Source organism: Stegodyphus dumicola, chromosome 6 (genome assembly GCF_044657685.1).
Source record: "Stegodyphus dumicola isolate Sdum_Otavi_A_Nest chromosome 6, ASM4465768v1".
Classification (NCBI taxonomy): Eukaryota; Metazoa; Arthropoda; class Arachnida; order Araneae; family Eresidae; genus Stegodyphus; species Stegodyphus dumicola.
The window spans coordinates 32,375,986-32,388,099 of record NC_140773.1 but is presented as its reverse complement, the minus strand read 5'-3'; the positions used below and the strand labels follow the sequence as shown (position 1 = coordinate 32,388,099).

Sequence of the window (12,114 nt, the reverse complement as noted above, 5' to 3'; positions counted from 1 at the left end):
ATGGTATTTTTATAAAATAAGCTTCAAAGAAATTACTTAAGCATTTTAAAATACAGAATTAGAGAGTATTTATGAAGTTCAGAGAGAGAAAAGAATTATATTTACTATTAAATTGACAATATTATTCATTACTATATTCTTACATTATGCAAACTGCTAGACATAAGAAAAAATTAAAACAAATATACTGTAAGCTTAATAATTTATAAATTCTGTTAAAAAGCTTTCAAAATATATAAGATCTCTTTTACTAGTTACAAAATGTAAAAGTTATTTAGGATTGGATTGGATTATTTAATTATGGCAAAGCACACGAAGGCTATCTGCCTAAAGGGAGGAACGCCTTCCTGGAGGACTTTCTAAGGCAAACTGGCTCGTACACACGGGGAAAACCAGGAAAACACCCATGCAGCCAGCCCGTTCGCGGGATTCGAACCTCGGACCGAACTACCAGTGTTCACCGTCTTTAACGCTCGGCCGCTAGTGGGCAAAAAAAGGTAAATGCAACGAGTTATTTAGTAAACAACCAAGCAAAGTTAAGTTCTCAATCTAGATGAATAAAATTCCAGTTTATAGTACTCGTTTTTTCCTTTGCCAGTAAATTATAACCTATAAAAGCAGCAATTAACTTCGAACTAGCATATTTTTCTAACGATTCTCGTCTTCTAATTTGTACTCATGAGTAGACAAAAATATCTTTTATGAATTCGAAAACTGAGTTAATCCATAAAAGATAAACACATCAACCGTGGATTTATTGCAATTAATCTTGAAATTAAGTCAGATCACTCAACACCTCTCACCCTCCAGATAACCATTTCTAAAGAATCTTCAATATCTATAGTAAAATGTACTTAATAACAATCACCAGAGGTTAATGCAATAATTACATTTACACACGCCTTAACTTTAGAAATAAAATCATTTTGCGTCCCCACACATAACATGCGCTAAAATTGCGTAATTTTTATTTGGTTGAGAAGCTATAAAATTTATTCTATTTGTTATGTTACTATACATAATACACATTCCGAACACCGCACTAATTTCACACAATAATAGAAAACACTTTAGCACAATTACGCGTTCCGCTTTTGTAATTCAACAATTCCGCTATTGCCATTTTTCTAAATATAATTAATTGCATGTTTTCAACAATGTTTTCTACTTGCTTCACTTCGAATGCATTATCATTCAAAGTTATTATTTTAAAAATATGGAAATTTTTAATTTAATTATTATATTTTATAAATTTATTTAATAATAATAAAATTTAAATTAACATTTAGAGAACTGTAGCCGATTGTACTAAATGTTGTATTAAATGTTAATGCCGTCACATCAAAGAACTTTCGGGAAGATATTTTCATAAGAACCTTCCCAAAAATATGTATGTCTGTAATCATATTTCTTCTAAATAAAAATTTTTACCTTTTTCTTATTTTGAATTAAAATATGAAAATGATCACTATGATTTGGAACTGATGAAGAAATTTCGTGATTGATTTCGGGACAATTTAAAATAATGAATTTTCTTGTTTTGTTAAGGCAAAACCGTTACTTTATTTTTTGAAAATTTGCTGAACAATTACAAGAAGTCGAATTTTTTTATCACTAGTACTGTGTTTATGAATATGGCAACTCTGATGATGTTGATATATTAGTTAAATTTAGGGACACGTTATTAACCGGACCTCTTCTCGCTCCTCCCACTAAACGGCACCCTCTCATTGGTTATAATGAATGTCAATCACGCATGACGTTCGGATGAAGAGTTTTGGCTCCGGGTTACTAGAAGAAGAACTTTATGTTTGTCATAGTAATGAAGAGCAACTCAAATGTCGCCAATTTGTCGTGATTTTGGGATCTTCGCGCATTTTCTTTGTTCTTTACTGAAATTTTTTGTTCGTTGTTCTTCGTATGCAGACAGAAATTTTCCATAAGCTAATCACTAATTTTAATGCTTTAACGTGTTAAACGCTATTTTATAAGGAGAAGCATTTACAGTATACTCTGAAATATTTTTTAATCACTTAATACTATAACGATAATTCGTATCACTGAAATAATTTTTCAGTATTTCCTGAATTAAGTTTTTATCAGGATCATCAAAAGTCTTTCGATATGAAGCATGGATTATTAATCTTTGAACAAATGTAGTTTCAAAATATTAGTCCTAATTTTATTTTCTAACATACGTTATCTTTTCTCAAATAAAATTCGTAAATTGTGAATGATCAGAATAGCTATTACTCTACACCGATTTCAGCAGGTTTTTATAACACAAAACAAGTATAATAATAAATGTTTAATAATTTTAATTTAATTTTAGCCTGTGTTTATATAGTAACAGATATGCAACAACAAAATATCCTTGATTCAACTTACTTATGTAAACTTGTCATTATGATATATAAATTATACTTTATAATTGAGATTTTCATCAAATTTCTATGCACCTCATATAATTAGTTAAATAAGTAAATGGTGTATCATTTTGTATATGGTTAAACTTTGTAAAAAATTAAGAAATGATATTGCAAATTATAAATAGTTTAAATCTTCTTTAATTAGCAAATTAAAATGGTTTGGATAAATTTATGTTACTTTTGTTTTGGATAAGTAATTATCGTTTCTTTTAGAATTTTCTGTTCAATAGTTCATTTTAATAATTAAACATATGTTTGATTTGGATCCCATCAGTGGCCAAGCACTAAAGTTACTGAATACTAATAGTTTGACTTGAGTTGGATTCCAATCGAAAGGGTTGGCTACATGAGCATTTTTGCAAATTTCCAATGTGTAACTTGGATACCAACCAGTTTCCTCTAGAAAGTCCTCCACAAAAGCACTCCTCCCTTTTGACAAATAGCACTCACATGCTTTGCTGAAGAATTTTCTGTTAAATAGCTAGCTTCATTTATAAAGCAAACTGAACTATGTTTGATTTGAGATTAATTAAAAAATGAAAGGCTAATTATCATTTATTTTAATTTTTTAATTTTTCTCTTCAAGTTAAACAGCAAAATACAACTAATAAGTTAATATAGTATAGAAACTAATACATAATGATCATACTGGATATTTTCTGGGCACTTGATATAAGAAATATAAAAAAAAACTGTTGATTGACTCCATAAAAATAAACAGATTTAAAGATTTTATTCCAGTTATTGAAAAATTAGTATATATATATTGATTAAATCTGTGCAAATTAAAGATTAAAACTTTAACATGCAACTGATTTAATAGCAGAGTAGGTAACACTGATTTCTTGAATTTATGGGTTCCTGTGCTAATCGAGAAAATGCTGACATCCTTAGCTATTTATAATTCATTCTAAGGAAGCTTTAGATTTCTGTATAGTTAATTTTCTTTTTAAAAAATGTACATTAAGATGGTAAATAATGATTTAATGTTCCTACTGGGTTACTAGAACTTGTATTTTAAGGTTATTTTAGTAATGAAGATCAACTCAAATATTACCAGTTTGTCCTGATATATTCTTTGTAGATGTATTCTGTTCCTTTCAAAATGTTTGTTGATCATTTACTTGTAAGATAGTTATAAAGCATTTTCTCCTGTCCTTCCACACGTCTTCATGGTGTAATTGAAAACAGACTCGATGTATATTCGAGAATTCCAGGGTTCCTGTGAGAACATTGTACATTTTTCACACCTCCTGCTTCAAAATAATCTAATGACGTCACATAGTACTTAATTGTTTAAAAGCTAGTCAATAATTTTAATGCTTTTGCCATTTTGTAGGGAGAAACATTTATATTATAATGTGAAATATTTTTATAATCACTTTAAATTTTTCAAAAATTAGTAATTATATTTGTTATTTAATAGCTGATTTAATAACAGAATTGTTAGTGCCGTGGTTTCGTTAATTTTGGTTCCATTTCCAGCTGAGGAGATGCTGATGTCCTTAATTATTTATAATTCATTCTAAAAAAGCATTAGATCTGTGTATAATCAAGTTTCTTATTCAAAAATGTACATTAAAATGCTAAATAATGATTTAATGTTTGAGTTAAATTATAAAAATAATCCAATTTCTTTGTGATGATCTTGCATTTCATTATTAGCTTAAAATGTATTATGACATGGATATGTATTAGTTTACTACTTGCACATTTAAAAAATAAATACCTTAAAACTTCCAAAGACTGATATAATTAAAAGTTCAAGATAGTGTGGTATCTTGATATTGTGCTTACATCAAAATTTTAACTGAGCTTTACAGATTTGAGCAATATAAACACAAATTAGATAACTGACCTAAATTTCTGTAACATAACATTTAATGATTATGAAAAAGCACACAATGACTTGACTATCTAAAGATAAAAATTACCTTTATGGCTGGTATTCTATTTAGGATCCAGAAAAACCACAAAACCACCTTTACGGCTAGCCCATAATTTTTCTAAAAGACATATATTTCATACATAAAATATCAGTAAATGAAACATTTAAGTTTATATATATATATATATATATTAGATTTACCTAAAACATTTTAATGAACACTATATATTATACTTAGGTTCAAGTCATAGAATACCTAAATATTAATTCTGATTATTGATTTAGTCCCACACGTAGCTGAGTAGTTAAGACTACTGAATGCTGGAAGTTTGATCATAGGTGAAAGTACTGGCTGTATGGTTTTTCCTGTGTGTAACGTAAATGTGAGCCATTTTTCCTTAGGGGAAGGCAGATAGCCCTCATGTTCTTTGCAGTATTCAAATATCCTAATCTAAACTTTTATTCATTTTTTCCATTTAGTAAATATGGCAGAGATAGTTATAATTCTTATATATTACAGTGCAAGGATAAATTGTTGTTAATAAAAATAAACAGTAAGTTTCATCTTTACCCTCCCCCCAGCATGTGTGTGTGCATGCATAAAATTTTGATTTTTCCATCTAAATTTGTTTTTGCGTTTAATTATTAAACTTGAAATGCCAGTTTAATGCCACATATGTAACTCAAGTGAATTTTTATCCAACCAGAACTTTTTTTTTTTTAACTGCAGTGTGTGTACAAAACTTATTTCATTTTACTTTGGATTCACTAGAATTTTTAATTCGATACTGCCATTTTACCTCTGCAAGATGATTGTTTTCAGAGATAATCAAATCTTGAGCTTATGAGAAAACAAATCACTCGCGGTAGTTCTAAATTTTTTTTTAGCTTAAGGAACAATGTAATAAAAAACATGAGCATTTCTTAATCTTTTTCTTGAATCTTCATTGGGCTACATTTTGTTATTCTATTGAAGTATTTATCGTCCTTGCTGCATAATACAGTCAAAAGTCGTTAATCCGGACTTGTCGGGACTTCGGCGATTCCGGATTATAGATCATCAGTTTAAATCTGGTAAGATGGCAAGCAGAAATTATAAAATTAAAAATATGAAACCGTAATTTATAAAATAAAGAGCAATTATGATCTAAAAGGTATCAAAATTTACAAAAAGAAAAAGCTAAATATTTATTTGTTTACTTTATTAAACATTTCTTTCAATGTAAGTTGTTTAATTTGCTTCGTTTCATGTGATAATACTTTCTCTTTAATTCTATTAAACAGACATAATTTCTTGTTTAGTTACAAAGTTCCGCTGTTCAAGCCCTATAATTGCTGTGTCGAGAATACCGACTAATTTGTCAATCGAAATTTTTTTGTTTTCAATAACCTCTGAGTCACTATCGGAAGCGAATTATAATGACGAGGAACTTGATTTAAATCATATCAAAGACCGAGTACATCGAGATGAAATACTACATTTAGTAAAGAATTATAAGCCAAATAAAATAAAGAAAATCTGCTTTGAAGATAAGGATAGTGCTGACAGATCATCTTCCAATTCATTGCGCGCCGTGTCGTTTCCCTTCCCCCGCAGAGCAGCGTGAAATTGATAAACATATTTCTTAATGATTAGATAATCAAAGGATATGCCTTTATCATTTTTTTGCAGCAATTCCACTTTCTGTTTAATGGACTTCGAAACATACTTTCACTTTGTAGATCCTTTACATATTAGTAAATATATATCGGAAATTCTATTTGACATAATCGGAAGTTCAAGCTTACTTTTATAAAATTGCTCTAACAGTCTGCAAAAAATAATAAGCCGGATCCATTTCGAAGATTAAAGAATAACGCAATCTGCAACATTAACTGAAATAGATAATTTTAGCTTATACCGTCCGTTATACATTAAACGCGCATGCGTAAACGTATTATGCGCATGCGCACATGTATATTCGCAGCCCTAAAGGTCTTACGCGCATGCGTAAACGCGACGCATGCGCAGAAAGTTTTGAGTTTTTGTTGGCTTTAGTTTTCCACATGCAAATTTTGATCGGAGGTCGATCGGCGGTAAGCTAACGTGGTTGCCGCTGATTGGCCGATGACGTCAAGATCGGCGGGTTGGCCGAATATAATATATATGTACGCCGGTATCGCCGAAATAGTGTTTTTGGTGTTCTTGTTCTCTTGTGTTATTATGAGTTAGCATAATGCTACTTTGCTTTCACTAAATGATTTTAAATGTAAAGGCTAAAGTGTTAGCTCTTTTATTTTATTTACGGAATAAAGCAAGGATTTTATTTAGTTTAGTCTTAGCTTTATTTTAAGGGAAGCAAAACATGCTTTGCCTTTATCACCACTGCCAACAGGGTTATGGGCCCAGCGTCAACAGCTAATCAGTCATCCAGTTCAACTCAGCTTTGAAGGAATGTAGGTGAAGAGGGCCGTTATCCACGAAAAGAAGCTGACCTGTCTTAGAAGTTTGTTTAAGTCGTTGTGCTCACACTTAATTGAAGATGTCATTACTACCTGAAGGTTTTGAGTTGTTAAACCATGACAACTGGGATCGATGGAAAGTCGACATGAAAATGCTGTTACTGGATAGAAATTGTTGGAGCTTCATAGAGGACAAAGAAGAAGAATTAGATAAAAGTGCAACAAAGCGTGAAAAGCAGGAGTTCAGGAGTTCACACTGAGGGAGAACAGAGCCTTCACTACATTATATTACGGAATTAAAGCTGAGTTCAGGCCGCTGATACAAGAATGTTCAAGTGGTAAAGAAGCGTGGGAAGTTCTACAGAAGCAATTCGAACCCAAAACAAGAGCAAGGATAATTCAGTTACTGGATGAATCTTTTAGTATTAGATATACGCCAAATGAAGAAATAGGATTATTCATCGCAAGAATAAGAATGACTGCAAAGAAGTTGGCTGAAGCTGGTCACAACTTGGCAGATCTTTTTAAAGGATTTCAGGCAATAAGGAGATTACCCCAAGAATACTCCGGCATTGTACAGTTGATATATAGGTGGAAGGACGAAGATTTTACGCTGGAAAGAATTGCTGAAGAGCTGGTAAGGGAAGAGGGCCGACTTCGCCAGGTAATTGCCGATTTAGAAGACAGCAAGGTAAGCGTGTTTAATACTGTTAGTTTAAACTCAGGGAAAGATAAAGTTGAAAACAAAACTAAATCTAAGAAAAAAATGGGGAATATGAGAATAGGACCTTGTTTCAGATGTCATAAATTTGGGCACTTAATTGCTCAATGTAAAGAAAATGTAAGTAAAAATCAGAAGTTTAAAATAGACGATAAAAATGGACAGTTTAAAGATAAAGAATTAATGTTAGTAGAAAATTATGTAACAACTACAGATAAAGGAAGTAACGCAGATAAATTTAATTGGGTCGTAGATACTGCAGCTACAACTCATTTCTGTAATAATAGAAATTTAATGACAAATTTCGAAGAAATAAACGATATACGTATGTCTTTAGCTGTAGGAAATTGTGAAAGTAAAGTACTAGGAAAGGGTACTGTCAAATTTGCAGTAAAAGTAGGCAATCGAATAAATTGGATTGAGTTAGATAATGTGTTATATAATCCAAATCTAAGAAGAAATTTATTATCGGGAGCAAGGTTAGAAAAGGCTGGTGCTCATTTTGTGATTTCAAAAGGGAAGATGTGGATATACTTTAATAATTGGGATAGATTATGCTACGCTAAACGATATGACGGACTTTATCACGTAAAACCATTTAGATATGCAACAGGTAAAAGGGAAGCTGGTTACGGTACAGAAATTGGAAAGTTAAATAAAATAGACGATGCAATGCTATGGCATCGGAGATTTAGCCACGTAACTTTTGATTATATTGAGAAAACTAGTAAGAATCAAAGCGTGAAAGGGTTACCAGAAATTGAAAAACCAATAGAGAGGTGTAAATCGTGTAGTATTGCTAAATCTAGTAGAATAACTTTTAAATCTGTTCCGAAGAGATCGGATAAACCATTGCAGTTGGTTTATTTAGACGTTTGTGGCCCACTACCAGTTCCATCTAAGGGTGGGAGTAAATATTTTCTTGCTATTATAGATGACTATAGTGGATTAGTAACGGTGTATTGTATGAAAAATAAAAACGAATCGTTCTACAACTTTAAGAATTATCATAGGCAAATGGAAAGACTGACAAATAGAAAATTAATAAGTATACGCACTGATAATGGTGGGGAATTCTGTACTAGGCAATTCGAAGGGTACTTAGCCGAAAATGGAATTAGTGTTGAACGCACGAACGCGTACAGCCCAGAAGAGAACGGTGTGTGTGAACGTTTTAACCGAACGGCATTAGACGCAGTTAAAGCTATGCTTAATGACAGTAAAATGGGAAAAGAATGGTGGGCAGAAGCTCTTGGCTGTTTCGTACATACGTGGAACAGAGTATGTCATAAAAGCAACCGAACCCCTTATGAAAAGTTCCTAAATAGAAAACCCAGTGTTGTTTATTTTAAAGTATTTGGTTGTAAAGCCTATGTTGGCGTGCCAAAACAGATTAGGAATAAATTAGAAATGAGGTGCAAAGAAGGAATCATGGTAGGATATGCGAAGGAAACTAGAGGTTATAGGATATGGCTGCCAGAACAACGCAAATTAACAGAAACCTGTAATGTGAAGTTCGATGAAAAACTGTATGCAGCAAATGGCATCCTGGAACAGAAATCTAAACCTAAATTTAAAAGACTAGAGGATTCTGAGCTATTAGTAGAATCAGATGAAGAACAGGAAATTTCTAGAGAAGAAATAAAGTTGTCAGATGACAAATCTACTCCGAAAGAAGTATCAGACTTAAACTGGCAAAGAAAAGCAGTTAAAAGGCCAGATGGAACACGTACAGACATATATTATTATGTAGAGGGAACAGACACCCGTTTTAGATCCTATAATGATATTGAAAAGTATTGTGAGGCAAGAAATATTAAATATGAAAAAGATAAGTTCGATTTTAGTGGAAAAAACGAATACTCGGGGAAAGTTAATTTCGTGGAACAGGAGACTCGCTCTGTGTCTGAAGAGGAAAATTCCGTAGAAATAGTTATCCCACAAGAAAATAGTTATCCACAAGCACGAGAATCAGTAATTGCCGAAGAATGGGATAAGGCAATGAAAGAAGAAATCGACACAATAAAGAAAAGAAAGGTTTGGGAATTAGTCGAAAAACCAGAAAATAAAACTATAATAGGAAACAAATGGGTCTATACGCTAAAAAGAAATGAAAAGAATCAAGTGGTTAGATACAAAGCACGCTTAGTAGCACAGGGATTCAGGCAGAAAAGGGGTGAAGATTTTGATGACGTTTACAGTCCTGTAGTAAATTTTTCAATCATAAGAATATTTTTCACTATACTGGTATGTTTATATGGATGGACTAATTGTCAGTTAGATGTAAAGAACGCATATTTATATGCAAACCTAAATGAGAAAATATATATGACCCAACCAGAGGGATTTATCGAAGAGAAAAATTTATCGAAGAGAAGTGTGTTTATTACACAAGGCCATTTACGGTCTACATCAAAGCGGCCGTGAATGGTTTTGTGAATTTGAAAGTACTTTAGAAAATCTACATTTTAAGAAAATACAATGGTGTAATTGTGTTTATAAGGGTTCAAATGTAATTATCTTGTTATATGTAGATGATATGGTGATTTTTAGTAAAGATCAATATAGTATAGATAAAGTAATTTCACAGCTGAGTAAGTTTTTTGATCTTAAAGTATTAGGCAAAACTAAAACGTTACTTGGAATTGAATTCTTAGAGAATGAAAATGGGTTTTTTATACATCAGCAAAAATATATCGAAGAAATTTTTGAAAAATTTAAACATTTCCAGATACCAATAACTTCACTTCCCATAGCTAAGGGCACTATTCTTACAAAGTTAGATTGTCCATCTACAAGTGCAGAAATTACGGAAATGCATACATTACCCTTTAGAAATCTGTTAGGATGTTTAGTTTTTGTAGCTAACAGGACAAGGCCTGATATTACATATGCAGTGAATATCTTATCACAATTTCAGGAGAATCCTGGAATTAGGCATTGGGAAGCATTGTTGAAATTGCTTGGTTATCTCAATAGTACTAAATTATATAAGTTAAACTTATCAAAGATTAAACATCTAAATTTACATTGTTATTCAGATGCTGATTATGCAAGTAATAGAGATGACCGCGTGTCCATGGGAGGATTTATATTATATTTAGATGAAGTACCGGTAATCTGGAAAACTGTTAAACAAAAATGTGTAAGTTTATCAACCATGGAAGCGGAGTATATCGCCTTATCTGAAGCAGCGAAGGAATTAATGTGGACGAAAAATGTCTTACAAGATGAAATTTTAAAGTTTAATTTAAGAGAGTGTAAACTATTTTGTGATAACAAGTCTGCCATTGATTTTTCTAGATCGCCAATAGAAAATCGCCGAACTAAGCACATAGACGTAAAATATCACTTTGTTAGAAGACTAGTAAATGATGGAGTGTTTGACCTTGAATTTATCACCAGTAAATTAAATGCTGCCGACTTGTTTACAAAAGCAGTGACTGCTGTTAATTTAAGAGTTTTGTTTAGATGTTTTCAGTGTTTAAAGACAATAAGTATTTTTGTATAATAGAACTGAACTATGAACTTCTGTGAAAGTTTTGTTTTTGTCTTTGCATGGGGAAAAGAGGGCCGTTTGTTGGCTTTAGTTTTCCACATGCAAATTTTGATCGGAGGTCGATCGGCGGTAAGCTAACGTGGTTGCCGCTGATTGGCCGATGACGTCAAGATCGGCGGGTTGGCCGAATATAATATATATGTACGCCGGTATCGCCGAAATAGTGTTTTTGGTGTTCTTGTTCTCTTGTGTTATTATGAGTTAGCATAATGCTACTTTGCTTTCACTAAATGATTTTAAATGTAAAGGCTAAAGTGTTAGCTCTTTTATTTTATTTACGGAATAAAGCAAGGATTTTATTTAGTTTAGTCTTAGCTTTATTTTAAGGGAAGCAAAACATGCTTTGCCTTTATCACCACTGCCAACAGTTTTGAGGTCCAGATTATGGGTGTCCGAATTAACAACTTTTGACTGTAATTGCCAGTTTTCAGAAGTTACAATTCAGTGTAGTGTAATATTTAATTTATCTTTCACATTAAAACTTCAAAAATAATGAGTATCCTTTTTTATATCTATATTTCATTTTGATTTTTATAATAATTAAGAGATAGATGTCTTCAAAGGAATATAACTGCAATTTTTTTTTTAATTTATTAAGATCTATAAAGAAGGCAATACAAGAACGTGTCGTATATGCATAAGAATTTTGGTCCTTGTTCAGTAGCAAGAGGTTTAAAAAAGGAAGAGAACGTTCTGACTGGCTTCCCAATGTAATCTATATATCTTCAAGATTTTGCCATCAAGTAACTTCCTGAATTCTAAAAATTATGTCACCTGTACTTCACCAGGTGACTAGTCCTGAGTTTTAGACACCATACACTGACAATACTGAAAGAGAATTGTCATTTCATTAAGCTCCAGACTTTGAATGCTGTTTTCAACTTTAATTTGATTTTATTTTATTAATTTGATCTGAAGTGTATGAAATTGGAAAATTTATCTTATATTAAAATAAAAAAAGAAAAACAATATTTTTATTTGCATGCATAAAAGACCTGGGCAGTTTGGAAACATACACTAAAGTTTTAGCATTTTCCTAAAATATGATTAAGTAAAAATAACCTCGACTTGACAA

At 31.6% G+C, this 12,114-nt stretch overlaps 1 protein-coding gene across 3 annotated transcripts in view; it reads right to left on the bottom strand.

Annotated features, from left to right (window-relative positions):
- Window positions 1-12,114, bottom strand: part of LOC118204406 (putative transcription factor Ken) — a 44,465-nt gene that overhangs the window by 18,007 nt on the left and 14,344 nt on the right. The window contains exons 4-5 of one of the 3 annotated variants that reach the window (XM_085818209.1): window positions 4,364-4,435; window positions 3,487-3,651 (exon numbers count right to left, since the gene is read on the bottom strand). In XM_085818209.1, coding sequence (XP_085674335.1) covers window positions 3,565-3,651; window positions 4,364-4,435 — 159 coding nt within the window. In that variant the 3' untranslated portion in view covers window positions 3,487-3,564. Of the gene's footprint in view, window positions 1-890; window positions 1,113-3,486; window positions 3,652-4,363; window positions 4,436-12,114 lie in introns of those variants that run through there. The other 2 variants (XM_085818208.1, XM_085818207.1) reach the window with 2 other exon arrangements.